Raw genomic sequence first — 20,222 nt, 5'->3', positions numbered from 1 at the left:
TCCGGGAAGTGTATAAATGCAAATTTAGTTTCAGTTTGAATCAAATTTTTGCGATTGGAGCTAATTGTTGTCAACTGTATCAGGTGAGTACAAATTAGAAAAATTGGTAAATAACTATTGAATGTATATTACTTTTTATCAATAAACGAGAGCCAATGAAAAACTCTTGCAGCAAATCTAGAGTTCGATTTTTTTGTTTTGTGAGTTTGTTCTAATCAACATCCAATGAATTGACTTTTTTTTATTTAATTGGATACAAAATGTATCCAATAATACACAGTTTTGTACATGTGGCCAATGAATGATAAGTTACAATCGAGTTGGGTGGTTCGGTGCGTTTTTTGTTATAAAAACTGCTGCGATTGAGGAAAGGTCAGCCAATAGAATGGATTCGGTAATACCGTGTTAATATAATTCTCCATTTTGCTAGGAATAAAGAGTGGATCTATAAATAAAAGTTTTTAAAATTTCTTTTTTTCGTTTTAGCTTGTTACTAATTAGCTACTTTGATATAGATAAACGTGGAAGACAATTTTTTAGCCTCTGGACTGCACGAAAATTATTTCAACAATTTTAAAAGAACCTTTATTAGTCATATGAAAATTTATTCGACCAAATCAAACTTTTGACTTTCGGAAAATCTAAGAACTAAGCGAGATATTGATCGCAGAAATTTGATATAGTTTTGAATTTTTTTTTCGAAGAAATCACAAACGACACACTAAATCTAAAAAATAGACATTTATTTTACAGAGTACTTCTTTAGTACAGAAAATAATTGTTTTTATAGCTCGGAGTTTAATTTTCAAGATAAGTTTAAAATTTGTAACATTTTCCTGTCGGATCTTTAATGTTGGTAATTTTAACGCTACGGCAATGAAATTTCCAAAACGAGGTACAAATTCCCAATATTTTTTAATTAGACCTGTAATTTTGGTAGTTTGAACGACTGGGCAATAACATTTTGCAGAAATTACTACTTTTAATCTATTAATTGTCTGTTTTAAATCCCAAATTTTTTGGGCAATAGAGACGGATTTTACAAAATTTTCATTTTTAAGACAAGGTTCTAGTATTTTACGTTCGAACCTGTAATTTTTTTAGTTTTGACGCTAGAACCATGAAATTTGCAGAGATTACTACTTTTTATCTATTAATTGTCTGTTTTAAATCCCAAAAAATTTTTAGCAACAGGGACGGATTTTAGAAATTTCCATTTTTAAACGAGCTACAAATTTCTAGTATTATACGTTCGGACCTGTAATTGTTGTAGTTTTGACGCTAGCACTATAAAATTTGCAGAAATTATTAGTTTGAATCTATCAATTGTCTGTTTCAAATTCCAAATTTTTTGAGCAATAGGTGCGAATTTTATAAATTTTCATTTTAAAAACGAGCTACAAATTTTCAATATTTCTTAATTAGATTTGTAATTTTGGTAGTTTGAATAATAGAGCAATGAAATTTGCAGAGATTATTACTTTTAATCTCTTAATTGTCTGTTCAAATCCCAATTTTTTTGTGCAACAGGGACGGATTTGAGAAATTTAAAAAAAAATAAATTAATTGATCAAAATTCGTCTGAATTTTTGCCTTTGGCATTTTGATTAATTTTACTTTTTATCGATTAGAATCGTTGATATTATAGTCTTAAAAATTTTGTAATTTCGTATACTTATTAAGGATTTTTATCAAATGAGCCCCATTTCTCCAGTAGAAAACTGTGCGCCTACTTCCGCCCTGTATAAACTTTCCAGTAGCTGCAATTTTTTCAGTAACTCCGGTAAGTCCAATCTTCATTTTGTCTTCGTATTTATGTTAAAGATTGATTATCAATGTCATCTGACAATACCATCCTTGCCCTTGACGAGTTCTTGCACCTTTCCCGTCTATTTTTAACATCTAAAATTACGTAGATAATTCCATTGTCTCTTTATCCCCCTTTCTCAACGTTTCGCAATTTGATAATAAAAGAGACAGAAAAACAATGGCTCTATAAATATTTATAAACGTCTTGTAGACTATGGATAATAAATTACTCGATACTTAAAAGATTTCGTCGTCACTTGGCGGAAAATCCGGAGCCGTCGTCAGAAAGACAATTTTGAGGCATTCTCTTAATGGTCTCCACCCAAACAGCATGGACCACATAGGCAAACAGAAGAAAGAGACCAATCCTCGAGAGAAAGCCAACATTGTCTCTCTTCTGTCGTTCTTGTAAGACCACCCGCACCTTTTCCAAAGACTAATTTCATCTTCTAGTTACACCCTGAAGTTGTTTAAAGTTGGAACCAGACGAGACTTAGAAGAAGAAGACTTGTACGATGTTATGCGCAAACTGCGATCCGAGAAGCTCGGAGACAAGTTTGAGAAAGCTTGGGAGAGTCAGAAGAAGAAACGAGGGAAAAATTCAGTGGTGCGACTTCTCATTTCTGTCTTCGGGAAAGAAGCCTTCTTACTCGGACTAACTCAACTAACATCCAAAGTCATTTTGATGTAAAATCTCCAGAGGTTCTTTCCACGCCCTAATTGCTTCTTTTAGAGTCTTCCAACCGTACGCTTTGAGCAAGATCATCTCGTACTTCAACCCCGACCAAAACACCATGACCAAGAACGATTTGTACCTATGGGCCGGTCTTCTGGTTGGTATAAGTCTCATCGACACTGTCTACGCCCATAATTACCACCTGGCGATGGGGACTTTGGGAATGAAAATCCGCACAGCTTTCTGCTCTTTCATCTACCGCAAAGCTTTACGACTCAGTCCTTCGCGGCTGGGCGACATCTCCATAGGCAAAATCGTCACGTTGATCACAAAAGACGTTCACTGCTTGGAGCGCTTTTCTTATTTAATCAACGACTTGTGGATCGCAGGAATTAAAGCAGCTGTGGCCGGGTACATCATCTATCGGAGGATCCAAATGGCGGCGTTCGCTGGGGTGGGATTCTTCATAGTCGTGCTGCCAATTCAGTGTAAGTGGAGTAAAGAACTGAAAGATTAAACTCGTTTTTAGTTTATATAGGGTCGTGGACGTCGAAGCTCCGCCTGAAAATGTGCAAGAAAGTCGACGAGCGACTCCAAAACACCCAGGAAACGCTCTCCGCGATTAAAATCATCAAAATGTACACGTGGGAGAAATTCTTCAACGACCGCGTCATCGCCTCCAGAGAGTAAGTTTGGAGTTGTTACGAACCCCTCCAACTCTTGTTTCCAGGAAGGAAATCCGAAGCATGCAACTCATCTTCTACCTCAAACTCTTCATTCTTCAAATTGGGTTTTTGAACAGCAAGTTTGCATTCTACATCCTCATCATGACGTACAAATGGCTGGGAAACCACATCACCGCAGAGCTCATTTACTACATTGACCACTCCTTCCACATCCTTGCCCACACTCTTGGAATCCGATTCCCCAGCGCCATCTCCCAAATCGCCGAAGTCTCCGCTTCGGTCAAACGACTAGGAAACGTCCTAAAAGCCCTCGAATTAGAACAAGAAACTTCAGAAAGCGACCAAGTCATAAAACCCAAAGTCATCCTCAGAGACGTGGACGTCACTTTTAAAGACACCCACGTCTTGCACAAAATCAACTTGAACGTTGACTTGGGCGTGACGCTCATCACCGGACTCGTCGGCAGCGGCAAGAGCTTCTTGCTCAAGACCATGCTCAAGGAGTTCATCCCGGAGTCAGGAAAAGTGGACACGCAAGGGAGGATTTCGTACGCGTCCCAGGAGCCGTGGCTCTTCCCGTCTTCCATCAAACAGAACATTTTGTTCGGAGAGAAGTACGATGAGGCGCGCTACCAAGAAGTGTTGAGGGTTTGCGCGTTAGTGTACGACTTCGAGCTGCTGGCGAACGGCGACAAGACCATTGTTGAAGACAGAGGGAACAATCTAAGCAAAGGGCAACAAGCGCGAGTTAACCTCGCGCGAGCTGTTTACAAAGAAAGCGACATTTACCTACTGGATGATTGTCTTTCGGCTCTGGATAGCCAAGTCAGCGCATTTATCTTCAAGGAGTGCATCATGAAGTTCTTGCAGAACAAACTGGTGATTTTTGTGAGCCACAATGTGAGCCACGCCAAGGAGGTGGACACTGTGGTGGTGATGCGACACGGGACTATAGTCTCTCATGGTAAATCCACAGAGATTGACGAGAAGGAGATTCTGGAGGAGATCAAAGAAGAAGAAGAAGAAAACAAAGACGAACCTGAGGAGTCAGACGAGGCCGACGAAGAAACAAAACTAATTACAGAAACCACGACGGAACGGAAAGTGTACCAGGAAGTCAAACAGAAGGGGAAGGTGCAATTGGACGTCTACAAGAAGTATCTTCAGTTTGGAGGAGGAATCTTCGCGCTAATGTGGGTTTTGTCTCTGTACGGAATCGGACAGTTTGTCATGAGCTACAGCGACAAGCTCTTGAGTCAATGGTAAGCTTCTGGTAACCCCACAATGAGAATTACGATTTTTTTTAGGGTAAACGTAGAGCAAAAAATCTCCAACATCACTCTCTCCAACACCACCAATTCGACCTTGAAACTGATAGAAACCGAAGAAAAACGCGACTACATCGTCAAACTTTACACCATCATGATCTCTCTTACCGCGGTCTTTGGTTTTGCGAAATCCTTCGGTTACTACTCCATAATACGAAGAGCTTCGATCAACCTCCATAAGCACATGATCGTACATATTGTCAACGCCACCATGCACTTCTTTGACACCAATTTTATTGGGAACGTGCTTAACAGATTTTCTAAAGACTTGACGACTGTTGACGAGTATCTTCCTTTCATCTACCACCAAGTTTTCAGAGTATGTTTTTCGTCGCGGTTTAGTCTGTTCTAATGTTTGCTTTTAGACTTGTCTGAGCGTCATTGGAGTTATGACGGTGATTGCCACTGTTAACGCGTTCTTTTTGATTCCTGCGGTGCTGTTCTTCGGACTGTTGATGGTCATCCGGGCGTACTATTTAAGAACTGCGAGGAGTTTAAAGCGACTGGACGCAACAAGTAAGTAAAACTAACAGTTTCTTCTATGAAATTATCATTTCTTCACAGCTAGGAGCCCCGTCGTCGGCCACCTCAACGCCACTCTTGAAGGGTTAACAACAATCCGCGCCTTTAAAGCCGAAAACATCCTCCGCGAAGAGTACGATCGCCACCAAGACCTCTACACCTCCGCCAGCTACATCTTCATGAACTCCATGCGAGCTTTTGCCTTCTGTCTCGACACCCTCTGCTGCTTGTTCATCGGCGTGATTATCGCAAGATTCGTCTTCTCGAACGATGGTAACTTCTAATTTCGTCTCTTCGTCTCTTATGGTTCTTTGCAGTGTTCCTCGCTGGAAGCGTCGGCCTTGCCATCTCCCAAGCTCTGAAGTTGACAGGGACTCTTCAGTGGGGAGTTCGAATCTGGGCGGAAATGGAGAGTTGCATGACCTCCGTGGAGCGCGTTTTGGAGTACACCGAAGTGAAGCAGGAGACGAAGCAAGGACAAGTTCTGGATAACTGGCCGTCGAAAGGAGAAGTGAAATACGAAAACGTCTACTTGTGTTACAAGGAGGACTCCGACGACTACGTGCTGAAGGATATTAACTTCACTGCGCGCCCTCAGGAGAAAATTGGAATTGTCGGGAGAACCGGCGCGGGAAAGTCCTCCATCATGTCCACACTCTTCCGGCTCTACGAAGTCAACGGGAAGATCACGATTGATGGAATTGACACGAAACTCCTCTCGTTGAGTTGCTTGAGGAAACATATTTCGATCATCCCTCAGGATCCTGTTTTATTTTCGGGAACAGTCCGACAAAACATCGATCCTGAAGGACTCTACTCGGACGAGGAAATCTGGAAAGCTATAGACACGGCGTATTTAAAGAAGCTCATTCCGAGTTTAGACCACGAGATCACTGAAGGAGGCTCCAGTTTCAGTGTTGGGCAAAGACAGTTAATTTGCGTCGCTAGGGCCATTGTGAGGAACAATAAGATCATTGTCATGGACGAGGCTACTGCCAATATGGACCCCGAAACCGACGCTTTGATCCACGAGACCATAAAGAGGTGCTTTTCGGAGTGCACAGTCTTCACCATTGCTCACAAGTTGCATTCGATTATCAATTGCGACAAGGTCATTGTTATGGACAGAGGAGAGATAGTGGAGTGCGATGATCCAAACAGGCTGCTGATGAAGAGGGACGGGCATTTCTACAAGATGGTGACGAAGTCGGGGATGATGCCAGCCACCCCCTCGTAAAAAGACAACGACTAGTTCTTAAGTGGTGCTATTGTAACATGTGCAATAATAAAGCATTTAACAGTTCATCGGCTATAATTTGCAGTTACGGATTTGTGCCAAACCCACGTAATTTCTTCCGATTTGAAAATGTCCATTAAAATTAGCTCCGCACGCACAACTTGCGGAAACTGCTTGACTCGATTAATCGAGTTAAAAGTCTGCCATCCCACTAATTGGATACAATCTTGGTAAAACGATCTTTGTTCTTCCTGGAAATAAATTAGTGGGTGTCTGAACTCCGAAACAACCATGTAAACGTGTGAATGTAAATGGAAATTTTCCGATCCTAAAAGCGTAAGAAAATAGAAAAAGCATGTATTTAGATAACTTGCTGGTGCCAGTAAGAATACATTGTGTTGATAATGTGGGAGCTATCTGTGTCATTAGAGCGTGGAAAAAATTAACTTCTTAGTAGAAGCAAACAAAATTAATCCTCCGCGGAGTTTTATTTAGAAATGGGATTAAAAAGATTGGAAAAAACTATTTTTTTTCGTCACTCTTCAGACAATGATATCACTTTTTAGCGTCAATAGAAAATCTCATCTAGAACGTGCAACGACTCCGAAGCCTTGATAACAAATCACACTATTTAAAGTGTTAATACTGTTTACATTTCGACACAATGTACAAAGAGATCTTATAAAAATCAAGAAGAGTCAACACTTTGGTTCTTATTATGCTAGCAGCCAGTCGGAATGGACCACTTGGAGCGCCGTCCCCGCAAAACCCACCCAAAAGACAGAAACGGTTTCGTCTCGAACGTGTTTTTTGTGTACGAACGTTTCTTTCTTTTCCCCTTTCGTCTAACAGTTTTTTTCTAGGTACGCCCTGAGTATTTTTAAAAAGGGCTCGAAAAAAGACCTCGAGGATGGAGATCTCTACGAGGTTCTGCACAGCTACCGCTCCAAAGCGCTGGGGGATCAGCTCGAACAGCAATGGGAAAAGCAGAAGAAGAAGCGGAAAACCCTCTCAGTGGTGCGGCTAATGTCGAGTTGCTACGGCTTCTACTACCTTCTCTTAGGACTCATGCAGGCGTTCATGAACGTCGTCATAATGTAAGACAACCAAACCTTCCCAAAAATTTCTGATTTCCTTTTAGAGTGGTGCAACCGTACGCCCTTGGGAAACTCATCGCGTTCTTCGTGCCGAACCAAACAGAGCTGAGCAAAGAAGACGCTTATTACTACGCTGCCATCGTCTTGGCGCTAAATTTCGCCCACTGCGTCTACAAGCACAACTATTATCTTCTCTTGGCGACTTTTGGCATAAAAGTGCGCACGGCTTTCTGCTCGTTTATGTACCGGAAGGCGCTGAAATTGAGTCCAGCGCATTTGGGCGACATTTCCATAGGGAAAATCGTCACTTTGATCACCAAAGACGTGGATACTTTCGAGTCGTTCATCGACTTTGGGAACGACATCTGGATCGGATTCCTGAAGACTTTCGTTGTCGCCGCCACTTTGTACGTAAGAATCGGTGTGAGTGCTTTGGCCGGTGTCGGATTCTTCTTCCTCATCATGCCGTTGCAAAGTAAGTACCAGTGGATTCGTACCACTAATCACCCCAAAATTTCAGTTTATTTGGGGGTCAAAGTCACGGGGATGAAATTAAACATGTGCAAAAAGACGGACGAGCGCCTTCAGGTCACCCAGGAGAGCTTGTCGGCAATAAGAATCCTCAAAATGTACACTTGGGAGAAGATTTTTGATGACAGAATTTCCAGCGCCCGGAAGTATGTTCATATTAGATCTGATTTTTTACTTTTTATTCCACCTCTTTTAGGAAGGAAGTCCACATGACCTTTAAGATGTCCACGTTAAGATTCTTCATTCTCGCCATCGGGAGCTTGGCGTCCCACATCTCCTTCTACCTTATGGTCATCAGTTACATCTGGCTAGGCAACGTCGTCACTGCCGAAATCATCTACTTCATGTTAACCACCTTCCAGAGTCTCTCTTTTGGTCTCAGCATTCTTTTCCCCATCGGCATCTATCAAACTGCAGAAATCAAATCCGCCATCAAACGCATCGGCCACATCCTCAAAGCCACGGAACTGGAAACAGAGCAACAAGAAGTCATTACTGCTGTTCCACGAATCAACCTGAAAAACGTCACCGTTTCGATCCAATCAACGGACATCCTCAGAGACATCACTCTAAACTTCGAAAACGGTTTGACGTTGATCACGGGTCCTGTCGGGAGTGGCAAGTCCTTTCTCCTGAAGACAATCATGCGGGATTACCCACCGGCGGAGGGAGATTTGATGGTGCATGGGAGCATCTCTTATGCTTCACAAGAGCCGTGGCTGTTTCCATCCTCCATCAAACAAAACATCTTGTTTGGACAGAAGTACGACGAGAAGCGGTACCACGAAGTGTTGAAAGTCTGTGCTTTGGTGTACGACTTCGACCTGTTGGAAAAAGGTGACGATACCATCGTCGAAGACCGCGGGATTAACCTTAGCAAAGGCCAACAAGCGAGAATTAACTTAGCGAGAGCTGTGTACAAAGACAGCGATGTGTATCTGTTGGACGACTCGCTTGCGGCTCTCGATGGTCATGTCACGTCTTTCATTTTCAAAGAGTGCATTTTGGGGTTCTTGAAAGACAAGCTTGTGGTGCTGGTAAGTCACAATGTGGAGTTTGTGAAGAGCGCCGATGTCACTGTGGTGCTCCAAAACGGAAGAGTGAAGGCTGTTGGGAAGTCAGCCGAGCTCAATGAAAGCGATTTGGTACCAGAAGAACAAAAAGAGAAGAAAGTGTATGAAGACGACGAAGATGAAGACAACGAAGAAACTAAGCTCATAACGGAAACAGTAACTCAGCGCAGGGTGTACCAAGAAGAAAAGAAAACTGGAGATGTTTCCGGCGCTGTCTACTCCAAGTACATCAAGTTCGGCGGAGGCCTCTTCGCGCTGGTGTTAGTCTTCTGCATCTACATAGCGGCACAGTTTAGCATGAGCTACACGGATAAGTTAGTGAGCGACTGGTAAGTCTCCCGTCTTGTAACTTCTCGTCTTCACGCGAACTTCCAGGGTCAATGTCGAGGAGAAGATTTCCAACAACACCATCACCAACACGTCCAACACCGAACTCAACCAAGAACGAAAAAATATCTTCTATATGTATAGTTGCATGACAGTGGCAACAGCAGTGACAACTTTCGGTCGAGCGGTGGCTCTCCTCTTCTTCGCGAGAGCCGCTTCTATCAAACTCCACAAACACATGATAACGACGATCATGAACGCGACGATGCGCTTCTTCGACACGAACTTCATCGGTAACATTTTAAATAGATTTTCCAAGGATTTAATCACAGTGGATGAGTACATTCCTCTGGCAATTTACCACGTCTTCAGAGTCAGTCTGCTTCTGGTAGGAATCGTGAGTTTAATAGCGTCAGTAAGTGCTTGGTTTCTGGTACCTACTGGAGTGTTCTTGATTATACTTCTGGTGTTGCGGCGGTACTGTCTTCGGACGTCTCGGAGTCTCAAAAGACTTGACGCTTCAAGTGAGTTACCACAAACTAAGAGTAAATTTTTTAACAGTCGTTGTAGCTAGAAGTCCTGTTGTTGGATACCTCAACGCTTCTTTGGAAGGGCTAACGACGATTCGTGCTTTCAAAGCCCAGAAAGTCTTAAGGGATGAGTTTGATCGGCACCAGGACCTTTACACTTCCGCGAATTTTAGTCTAGCGAGCGGGATGAGAGCCTTTGCCTTCTCTATGGACATGCTCTGTGGGGTCTTCATTTCGGTGATTGTCATGCGATTTCTGCTCATTGATAACGGTAAGTTTAACTTCTTCATTTCTGGTTAATTTACGTGTTTTGAAGACATCCTCGCCGGTCATGTTGGATTGGCAATTTCCCAGGCCTTCAGCCTGGTGGGAACTTTACAATGGGGCATCCGCCAATGGGCCGAAATCGAAAACAGAATGACTTCAGTTGAACGCGTTCTTGAATACGCGGACGTCCAGAAGGAGAACAAACAAGGACTCGAATTGGAAGACTGGCCCAAACTCGGCGAAGTAAAGTACGAGAATGTGTTTCTAACTTACACCAACTCCAGCGAGTACGTCTTAAGAAACCTCAACTTCACCGTAGAAGCAAAGAAAAAGATCGGAATTGTAGGAAGAACCGGCGCTGGAAAATCCTCCATCATCTCCACCCTCTTCCGCTTATATGAAGTCGAAGGAAAAATCACAATTGACGGTGTTGACACCAAAACCCTCTCTTTGGATTTCCTCCGAGCGAACATCTCGATTATCCCTCAAGATCCGGTTCTTTTCACTGGTAGCATCCGCGACAATATTGATCCAATGCGGAAGTACTCAGATGAAGAGATCTGGAAAGCCGTCAAAGCGTCCCATTTGAGCGACATAGTTCCAAGTCTGGAGTTCGAGATTGTGGAAGCTGGATCTAACTTTAGCATCGGACAGCGACAATTAATTTGTTTGGCGCGGGCGATTGTGCAGAATAACAGAATTATAGTTCTTGACGAAGCTACTGCTAACATGGATCCGGAGACGGATCAAATGATCCATCAAACTATAAAGAAGAATTTCCAGAGTTGCACCGTTTTTACGGTTGCGCACAAGTTGCATTCTATCGTTCACAGTGATAAGGTCATGGTCATGGATAAGGGAGAGATTGTGGAATATGACACGCCTGAGAATTTGTTGCAGAATAAAGATGGGGAGTTCTATGGGATGGTGGCAAAAGCTGGACTTTTGTCGACTAATTGTTGAGTACAAGATTTTATTTTTGTTGATATAATAAAGATTCTTTTATTTCTCAGAAGAACTCGAAATTATTATTTTTCTAATAAATCCTATAAATTCGACAGTTTTGACGCTAATGTAATCAGATTGTTGCTCAAAAAACGACTTTTTCATAGAACGAACAAAAAACTAAAAATTGAAATGTTTCAAAATTTTTGAAAAAATTGTATCTTTGGTTCAGTGAGTGCCACAACGATGAAACTTGAAGAGTTTGCTACTTACGTATTAACCCTACTAAATTTTAAAATTCTAGTACTGCATACTCAGATTTTAGAATTTTTTATTTTTAGAATAAGCTCGAAAATTTCAAAATTTTATAAAAAAAATTGTATCTTCAATTTAGTTAGTGCCACAACAATGAAAATTGTAGAGTTTACTATTCTTGACTTACTTAATACATGTACCAAATTTCAAAATTCTAATACTACATACTCAGATTTTAGAAAATTTTATTTTTAGAATGAGTTCGAAAAAACTTTCGTTTTTTCATTCATTGAAACAAAATTTTATAAAAATAATTGAATCTTTAGCTGAGTTAGTGCCACAGAGATGAAATGTAGATAATTTGGTACTCTTGACTCACTTATTAACTGTAGCAAATTTTGTTTTTAGAATGATCTCGAAAGTTTCAAAATTCTATAAAACATTTGTATCTTCGTTTGAGTTGGTGCCACAATGATGAAATTTGGAGGTTGCTACTGGTAACTCATTTATAAAGTGTACCAAATTTTAAAATTGTGGAACAGACAAAAATTCAGAAATTAGAACGGCTATAACTTGGTTATTTCTTAGCCGATTTTAACGAAACTCGGATTTTAAAAATTTTTATTTTTAAGAAAAACTTAAGTTTTAAAATTTTATAAAAAAAAACATTTATCAAGGATTACGCTCATTTAATAATTTCATAATTACGATTACGACTGGTGGCAGAAGTTCATGCGTTTAAAGTCACATTAAAATCAAATTCGTTTCGTTTGGATTCTCCAAAAACTGGTGTTTGTACGTCTCGAACAAGTCCACGAGCTCCTTCATGTACTTTTTGTGCAACTTGTCTATTTGGACACACGTTGGATTTTCAACTTTCTCCACGTCAATGGGAACTCCAACTGAAAACTCAAATTAACACCGAAGCGTCGTTTTTGTACCACACTTACCCACACTTTTGAATGGAACTTTTCGTGGTACAATTCCGTACTTCAAACAAAATCCAGTTCCATAAAAGAAAATCGGGGAAAAATGTAACTTTCTTCTGATTAGCTTTTGAACTGATTTCCACTTGCCTAACTTGACTTGGTAGAACTGGTCACATTCCCCGAACGTTATTACGGGTACTAAAGGAGTACCGTGTTGCAACGCGAGTTTAACAAAGCCTTTTCTGTTTTTAACGACAGTGAGATATTTTCCGGGTTCGCTGTAAAAAGCTTCTGCACTTCCTCCAGTGTTCAAAGCTACCACGTGGCTTCCTTCCGTTTTGCTTAGAACATAACTTATAGATGTAGCACTGCAAGATATCAATCCCATTCCCAGGTTCCATTCTCTTAAAAAAGGCGCCGCAAACATCAGTTTTATAGTAGCGAGAGAAACTTTAAAGTTTGGATACGTCTGGTGAAATTTTCCAGCAGCAGTGACAATGTTAAGATGAAAACCAGTAGGGATAACACCATGTGGGCAATAACAAAACAAGTAGTTACGTTTTTGGTCCAAGTGGAAACCAGAGGCGAAAGTTACGTCCGCATTGAAGTAAGTTATTGCAGGTTTGTAGAAGAAACTATTTTTGATCCAGGATATGGGGCGTCCGCCTTTCTCAGGAGTGTCCCAGTCTGAGTAGAACCAGAGGAAGTAAAGTAGAGCGAGCCACCAGTAATCAGTTGTCAGCAAGTAGATTGTAAGAGGCCATATGATGATCGAGGAAAAGATAACGATCCAGAATATAGTGCCACATATAAGGCGCTGGACGAAAAGAGCGGAGAATATGTTGAAGTTTGTTGTGTCGGTCATTTCTAAAGAAGGTGTATTAGAAATTGTTTGACTCTTTAAGTCAAAGGTGTAGTATCTTCTTGCATGTTGTCCTAGATAAAAAGAATTGAATTACATACTTAACTTTAATCATGCAAGGGCATGGTATCTACATGTTATTTCTTATCCATAATACTGTTCATGGTTATAAGAAACATTGAATTTATATTAGGATAAAAAACAGCTAACGAAGTGTTATTGAAAAATGTCAACTTTTTAATTTTGGTAACTTTAGTGCAACAGCTATGAAATTTGGGGAAGTTACTGTTTTTAAGTCGTATATTAGCTCTACCAAATTGCAAAATTGTAGATCAAAAGACACAAAGTTTAGAAATTTTTATTTTCAAAGCGAAGCCAAGAAATTCTTTCCTAAAATTCGTTCTTTTGGTAATTTTAGTGCTACAACAATAAAAATTGAGGAAATTACTAGTTTTTAATTGTTTATTAACTCTGCAAAACTGCAACATTGTTGATAAAAAGACACAAATTTTAGAAATTTTTATTTTTAAGGCGAAGCCGAAATACGAGACATCATTCTTTAAAATTCGTAATTTTGGTAATTTTAGTACGACAGCTATAAAATTTTAAGAAATTACTAGTTTTTAATTGTATATTAACTCTGCCAAATTTCAAAATTGTAGATCAAAAGATGCAAATTTTAAAAGTTTTTATTTTTAAAGCGGAACCAAAATATGAAAAATCCTTCCCTAAAATTCGTAATTTTGGTAATTTTAGTACGACAGCTATAAAATTTGAGGAAATTACTAGTTTTTAATCGTATATTAACTCTGCCAAATTTCAAAATTGTAGATCAAAAGACGCAAATTTTAGAAATTTTTATTTTCAAAACGGAACCAAAATATGAAAAATCCTTCCCTAAAATTCGTAATTTCGGTAATTTTAGTACGACATCTATAAAATTTGGAAAATTTACTAGTTTTTAATCGTATTTTAGCTCTGCTAAATTTCAAAATTGTAGATCAAAAGACGCAAATTTTAGATATTTTTATTTTCATAGGGAAGCCGAAATATGAGAAATCCTTCCCTAAAATTCGTAATTTTGGTAATTTTGGTGTAACAACTATGAAATTTGGGGAAATTAGTAGTTTTTAATCGTATATTGACTTTGACAGATTTGAAAATTATAAATCAAAAGACACAAATTTTAGAAATTTTTATTTTCAAAACGAAGCCGAAATGTGCGAAATCCTTCCCTAAAATTCGTAATTTTCGTAATTTTTGTGCTACAGCTATGAAACTTGGGGAAGTTACTACTTTTGAGGCGTCTGTTAATTCTACAAAATTGCAAAATTGTAGAGCAAAAGACACAAATTCGAGAAAGTTTCATTTTCGAGACAAAGCAGATAGTTCTTACATCCTTCACTAAAATTCGTAATTTCGGTAATTGTGGTGCTAAATCAATGAAATGTAGGAAAGTTATTATTTTTAACTCGTGTAATAACTCTACCAAGTTACAAAATTATAGAGCAAAAAACACAAGTTTTAGAAATTTTTATTTTTGAGACCGAGCTAAAAGTATATCGTTTTAATCTCCAAATTATGCCTTAAACTCGTAAAACGACCATTTCGCCCTAAATACTTAAATAACTATTAACAAGTCGAATGCTACTAAAATGATTACAATACACAATACGCAAAATGAGTGAAGTAATGCGGCTTTATTACACCACTAGTTAAATAATAACTACATTACACATCCCACATGCAGTGTCCGGCAACACTTGTGGACACTCTTAAAATCGTCTCTCATTTGTTGATCAGAATCTGACGCAAAAATTGTTTTTAACACTCAGTTTAGCGTCGCGACGCCTAAGAAGTCTAATGTTTAACGATTTTGATATGTTTGTCGAAAAACACTTTTGTTTTCTACATTAGTTGATAAAACAGCATTTCAAATCATATTAAAACTAAATTCGTTTTGTTTGGATTCTCCAAAAACTGGTGTTTGTACGTTTCGAATAAACTCACGAGCTCCTTCACGTATTTTCCGTGCAACTCGTCGATCTGTGCACTCGTTGGATTTTCAACTTTCACCACGTCAATGGGAACTCCGACTAGAAGCTCAAATTAAGACAGAAGCGTTGTTTTAACACCATACTTACCCACACTATTCATAAAAACTTTGCGTGGAACCAACCCGTACTTTAAAAATAATCCGGTTCCATAGAATAAGATCGGAGAAAAATGTAACTTCTTTCTGATCACCTCTTGAAACGTTTTCCACTTGTCCAATTTAAGTTGATTGAACTGATCACTTTCCCCGAACGTTATTATGGGTACAAGAGGAGCACCGTGTCGCAACGCGAGTTTAACGAAGCCTCTTCTGTTTTTAACGACACTGTGGTATTTTCCGGGTTCGCTGTAAAAAGCCTCTGCACCTCCTCCAATGTTCAAACATACGACGTGGCTTCCTCCAGGTTTGCTCAGAACGAAACTTATTGATGTAGAACTGCAGGATATTAACCCCATTCCCATGATCCATTCTCTTAAAAAAGGCGCCGCAAACATCAGTTTTATAGCAGCGAGAGAAACTTTAAAATTCGGGTACTTCTCATGAAATTTTCCAGCACCAGTGAGAAAGTTAATATAGAAACCATTAGGGATAACACCATGTGGGCAATAACAAAACAAGTAGTTACGTTTTTGGTCTAAGTGGAAACCAGAGGCGAAAGTTACATCTGCATTGAAGTAAGCTTTTGGAGGATTGGCGAGGAGACCGTGGTAGATCCAGGATACAGGGCGGCCACCTTTCTCAGGAGTGTCCCAGTCACAGTAGAACCAGAGGAGATAAAATAGAGCGAGCCACCAGAAATCAGTTGTCAGCAAGTAGATTGTAAGAGGCCATCCGATGATTGTGGAGAAGATGACGGCCCAGAATGCAAGAGCAGTTGTAAGGCGCTGGATGAAGAAAGCGAAAAATTTATTGAAGTTTGTTGCGTCGCTCATTTCGAAATGTAGTCCGATGGAGGTTATGTGACTTTATTTAATTAAAGGTTTTATATCCACGTGTTGTTGTAGATCAAAAGTCTTTAATTACATACATATCACTTCTGGAAAACATTGTTTTGTTTGACTAGTCACACTTTTCAACAAACAAAATAAATTTTGGAAAAAGAAGTTTGAGCTGGGTTTCAAAATTAATTTTCGTTTTGAACGATAAATAAGAATACAATCTCATAATTGCAACTGATTAAAATAACATTTGATTAAAATTTGTATTACTTGATATCAGTAGGAGAATAAAATTAACTGTTTCTTCAAACAAAGTCATGTTTTAAGAGTTTTTATTTGATCGCATCTTTTCGACAATATTGACAAAGATGAAGGTGAAGGATAAGTCAAAGTTCATGAAAAAACAATACTGTATCATTTATTGCAGTTAATTGCAACTGATTAAATGAATGGTATGGTATCTTATACATTGAATTTACATTAAGAAGAAAACGTAAACTAAGTAAAAACGTCATTGTACAGTGGCAATCAGCTGGTTTAAATTTCAAAATTGTTAGACAAAAATACCAGTTTTTAGAAAGACGAACAAAAAATGACCACTATTTTCAATTAAACGTGATAATTTTGACAGTTTTGAACGGAAAACAGTAAAATTAAAAGGATTTACTTTTTTCGACTTGGTTATCAACTGTTTTAAATTACAGAATTGTTGGATAAAAAACACAGTTTTTAGAAATTTTTATTTTAAAGACGAACTACTCATGCGATAAAGAACTTTTTTTTTATTTATATCTTAAATACCTATAAGCTAACAATATTGTAAAAACCTATTGAGCAAAATTAACATAAATTGAAGCAGCGGAATATACAGCTCTGCCGATCTAAAAACAGCAATTTTGTGACTACTATAGATTATCAAATAAAATCTAATCCTGAATTGCCTCTGAAATTCCAAATCTTGTCTTTGATTGATTTGCTACTTTCATAGAAGAATTACTGTTTTATCAATCAAAGACATAATCTTTGATTTCAAAAGCCACTAAGAATCAGTTTTTTGATTTATTGCACTGTAATTACCGTCAACGCCAATTTTTTGTTAATAGCAACGTTTTCTGAAAACTGGTACTTCTTGGTTTGAACGCAGTTACTCAAAGCGACCAGCAGAAGTCGTCGGTTTTTGGGACTCAAAGTATACCAGTGCGTTTGCGTAAATTGAGTGAAAATGTTTTCGGACTAAAATAAGATTTTATTGAAATAGCACGTATAAACCGTGCGTTTGTATTCTTTACCTCGTCTTCTATAGACTGTCCTGATGAAATTAATATAAAAAAAAGAATGAGAGAGCAATTTGCGAAAAGAATAGAGCGACAAATTTCAATAGACGAAGATTGACTGAAGATCTAAAAAATTCGTTTTTGGACGGGTATTTCAGTTAAACTCCTTACTTGTAAAAAAGAGAGAGCAAGGCCCAAACCAACCCCAAATCCGCCAACACTGTAAACCACTATGTGGTTATGAGTTAACTTCAACGCGTTAGTTATTATCCTGGAAACAAAGACAAATTTAACATTAACACTTCTTAAATAATCACCTCCATAATTCAGAATGTCGGTTAATTAGAAATTTAAGTCTCAACTCAATTGTTTGTTGATAGAATTCGTTATAAATTAAATTTTCCTCGTCTTGAAATCCTTCCGACAACTTTTTTATAAGACTTTGAAACATGTACATTTGGAATTTTAATTGTTGCAGTCCGAATATCGTATTATATCCAGGTACCATCATCGGAAATATGCTCAGAATAAATGTTAATTTAAATAGCATAGTTAGTAAATAAGACTGCTTGTGAAACCACCTTTCTATAAGAAAAACGGATAAGTTAAACTCAGCTTCATTTCTGTTCGGATAGGCGACTGAAACTGCCCAAGCGACGCCCATTATAGTGTAAAATATAATACCAAGATGAAGCAGCTTTGCTTCTTTTGTAATTTTTGTTCTTGTGGATTCATCGGTGAAGTCCAATGACCAGAATTTCAAAAAACTCAGAGCTTCGTCCATCATGTTAATATTGCTCATCACCACTGCCATACAGATCACCGCCTGCATGTTATATAAAGAAAATTAAAGTGAAATGTTAGGAAATCGATTTCTTACCCAAATCGTATTCAAGAAAAGAGAACCATATTTGATAAAGTTTATTTGAACACTTGACTCACAATCGTTATGTTGATTGATGAGGAAAGAGATCTGGATGAATATGGCAAGAGAGTAAAACACCATCAGAAACTGAAATAAAATTTTCAAAGGTTTTACTTGATACATTTTGTAGCCCAAAATTGCAGCCATTTGCAGGAGATCGTTTCCAGCATGGTTTGAGGGTGACAGAAGTTTTAATTTTTTGATAGCAGCAAACATGAAGAATTGGCGACAAATTGATTTCAATGGGAATTCAATGTTATTTCTCCTAAATTAGGAAGACTTATGAGTTTATATAGAATTAAGTCGGATAAATTATGTTATCAATATCGCTGAATTATTGATCTCAAACTTGACCTTTTGGAAGTAAAACAAAGTGCTAAAAAAATGCTCAATTTTGTTCAAAACATCATTGATTAACTAAATTATCCAATTAGTTAGGAGTATTAAATAAAATTAATAGAAATAAAGACAACAAAATAAACAGCAGTGAGGATCTAAAACAACTAATTTAATAATTGCGATTGTTAAAAATTAGATATACAGGTGGCCCACCTAAAACTTTCGAGCTCATTATCTTTGTTATTCGTGAACGGGTTTTAATAAAATTTACAACTAAGATACTGAAGAGGTTTTTTTAACAGGTGAATTTTATTCGTCTTAATTTAAATCTAAATATTTTAAAATTAATCTTATCGTATCAAGCGGGCAATAATAACAAGCATTTTACTTCTTTTAACTAGTCAATCAACTGTTCTAAATAACAAAATTATTGGACAAGAAACACAGATTTTAGAAATTTTTATTCTGAAGACGAACCAAAAATGTCCACAATTTTCGATTAAATTCCATAACTTTGACAGATTTAAACCAAAAATAGTAAAATTTGGAGATTTTACTTCTTTTGGCTAGATTAATAACTGTTCTAAATTACAAAATTGTTGGACAAGAAACACAGCTTCCAGAAATGTTTATTTTGAAGGCGAACCCCTCATGCGATAAAGAATAACGTTTTTACTTTAATACTTACAAGCTAACAATATTATAAAAAACTATTAATTAAAGTTAACATAAATTGAAGTAGCGGAATATACAGCTCTGCCGATCTAAAAACAGCAATTTAGTGACCACGACAAAAAATTATGAAAAAAAAATTAATTCTAAGCTGCCTCTGCAATTCAAAACCTTGTCTTTGATTGGTTTACTCTTATAAAAGAATGACTGTTTTATCAATCAGAGACATAATCTTTGATTTCAAAAGCCACTAAGAGTCAGTTTTTCTTGATTCATCGTACTGTAATTACCGTCAACGCCAATTTTTTGTTGATAGCAACGTTGTCTGAAAACTGGTACCTCTTGGTCTGAACGCAGTTACTCAAAGCAACCAACAGAAGTCGTCGGTTTTTGGGACTCCACGTATACCAGGGCGTTTGCGTAAAAAACGTGAAAATGTTTTCAGACTAAAAAAATTGATCAAATAGACGACACCGACGTGTTCGTATTCTTTACCTCGTCTTCTATAGACTGTCCTGATGATATTAAAATAAAAAAAATTAACAGTGAGCAAGTTGAGAGAAGAATAGTGCGACAAATTTCAATTGACGAAGATTGACTGAAGATCTAAAAAATTCGTTTTTGGTTTTTAGACGGGTATTTCAGTTAAACTTCTTACTTGTAAAAACGACAGAGCAAGGCCCAAACCAACCCCAAATCCGCCAACACTGTAAACCACTATGTGGTTATGTGTTAACTTCAACGCGTTAGTTATCATCCTGGAAACAAAGAAAAATTTAACATTAACACTTTTTGATAATTACCTCCATAATTCAGAATGTCGGTCAATCAGAAATTTAAGTCTCAACTCGATTGTTTGTTGATAGAATTCGTTGTAAATTAAATTTTCCTCGTCTTGAAATCCTTCCGACAACTTCTTTATAAGACTTTGAAACATGTACATC

At 38.0% G+C, this 20,222-nt stretch overlaps 3 protein-coding genes across 4 annotated transcripts; 2 read left to right on the top strand and 1 right to left on the bottom strand.

Annotated features, from left to right (window-relative positions):
• On the top strand, positions 1-6,324 carry LOC148174588 (putative multidrug resistance-associated protein lethal(2)03659). Its single transcript, XM_088036192.1, has 10 exons — positions 1-83; positions 2,054-2,217; positions 2,263-2,496; positions 2,543-2,973; positions 3,015-3,171; positions 3,216-4,433; positions 4,479-4,818; positions 4,865-5,015; positions 5,064-5,294; positions 5,339-6,324. The coding sequence occupies exons 2-10, from the start codon at positions 2,141-2,143 to the stop codon at positions 6,256-6,258; spliced, it is 3,759 nt and encodes a 1,252-aa protein (XP_087892318.1). The 5' UTR covers positions 1-83; positions 2,054-2,140; the 3' UTR covers positions 6,259-6,324.
• A 176-nt stretch (positions 6,325-6,500) lies between these two features.
• On the top strand, positions 6,501-11,101 carry LOC148174587 (ATP-binding cassette sub-family C member 4-like). 2 transcript variants are annotated; one of them, XM_088037182.1, is made up of 9 exons: positions 6,501-6,594; positions 6,987-7,072; positions 7,122-7,355; positions 7,400-7,830; positions 7,876-8,032; positions 8,083-9,288; positions 9,335-9,810; positions 9,857-10,087; positions 10,133-11,101. In XM_088037182.1, exons 2-9 carry the CDS (start codon positions 6,996-6,998, stop codon positions 11,044-11,046), a joined length of 3,726 nt encoding a protein of 1,241 aa, XP_087893308.1. In that variant the 5' UTR covers positions 6,501-6,594; positions 6,987-6,995; the 3' UTR covers positions 11,047-11,101. The 2 variants fall into 2 exon arrangements, with proteins under 2 accessions (XP_087893308.1, XP_087893307.1); XM_088037181.1 differs by having other exon boundaries at positions 6,984-7,072.
• An 872-nt stretch (positions 11,102-11,973) lies between these two features.
• Positions 11,974-16,081, bottom strand: LOC148174586 (uncharacterized). The gene is made up of 14 exons (XM_088036880.1): positions 15,219-16,081; positions 15,015-15,170; positions 14,819-14,880; positions 14,738-14,772; positions 14,660-14,687; positions 14,622-14,625; positions 14,371-14,478; positions 14,284-14,309; positions 13,621-13,631; positions 13,451-13,494; positions 13,361-13,383; positions 13,232-13,307; positions 12,234-13,163; positions 11,974-12,185 (listed from the first exon to the last, which is right to left on the bottom strand). Exons 1-14 carry the CDS (start codon positions 16,060-16,062, stop codon positions 12,028-12,030), a joined length of 2,505 nt encoding a protein of 834 aa, XP_087893006.1. The 5' UTR covers positions 16,063-16,081; the 3' UTR covers positions 11,974-12,027.
• Positions 16,082-20,222: the final 4,141 nt, after the last annotated feature.

The sequence above is a fragment of the Gnatocerus cornutus genome, chromosome 5 (genome assembly GCF_029298725.1).
Source record: "Gnatocerus cornutus isolate USDA-ARS CGAHR chromosome 5, icGnaCorn1.1, whole genome shotgun sequence".
NCBI classification, from domain to species: Eukaryota; Metazoa; Arthropoda; class Insecta; order Coleoptera; family Tenebrionidae; genus Gnatocerus; species Gnatocerus cornutus.
This window is presented reverse-complemented; position numbering and strand designations above follow the sequence as displayed.

Excerpts from the sequence above, each read along its gene's own strand:
- LOC148174588 (XM_088036192.1), top strand. The coding sequence starts at position 2,141 with ATGGACCACATAGGCAAACAGAAGAAAGAGACCAATCCTCGAGAGAAA. Across the intron at positions 2,218-2,262 it reads GTCTCTCTTCTGTCGTTCTT|TTACACCCTGAAGTTGTTTA; the intron begins GTAAGACCACCC and ends TTCATCTTCTAG. Across the intron at positions 2,497-2,542 it reads ACATCCAAAGTCATTTTGAT|AGTCTTCCAACCGTACGCTT; the intron begins GTAAAATCTCCA and ends TGCTTCTTTTAG.
- LOC148174587 (XM_088037182.1), top strand. The coding sequence starts at position 6,996 with ATGGACCACTTGGAGCGCCGTCCCCGCAAAACCCACCCAAAAGACAGA. Across the intron at positions 8,033-8,082 it reads AGAATTTCCAGCGCCCGGAA|GAAGGAAGTCCACATGACCT; the intron begins GTATGTTCATAT and ends CACCTCTTTTAG. Across the intron at positions 10,088-10,132 it reads ATTTCTGCTCATTGATAACG|ACATCCTCGCCGGTCATGTT; the intron begins GTAAGTTTAACT and ends CGTGTTTTGAAG.
- LOC148174586 (XM_088036880.1), bottom strand. The coding sequence starts at position 16,062 with ATGAGCGACGCAACAAACTTCAATAAATTTTTCGCTTTCTTCATCCAG. Across the intron at positions 14,773-14,818 it reads AGTGTTGCCGGACACTGCAT|CCGCATTACTTCACTCATTT; the intron begins GTGGGATGTGTA and ends GGTGTAATAAAG. Across the intron at positions 12,186-12,233 it reads AGTTCCATTCAAAAGTGTGG|TTGGAGTTCCCATTGACGTG; the intron begins GTAAGTGTGGTA and ends TTGAGTTTTCAG.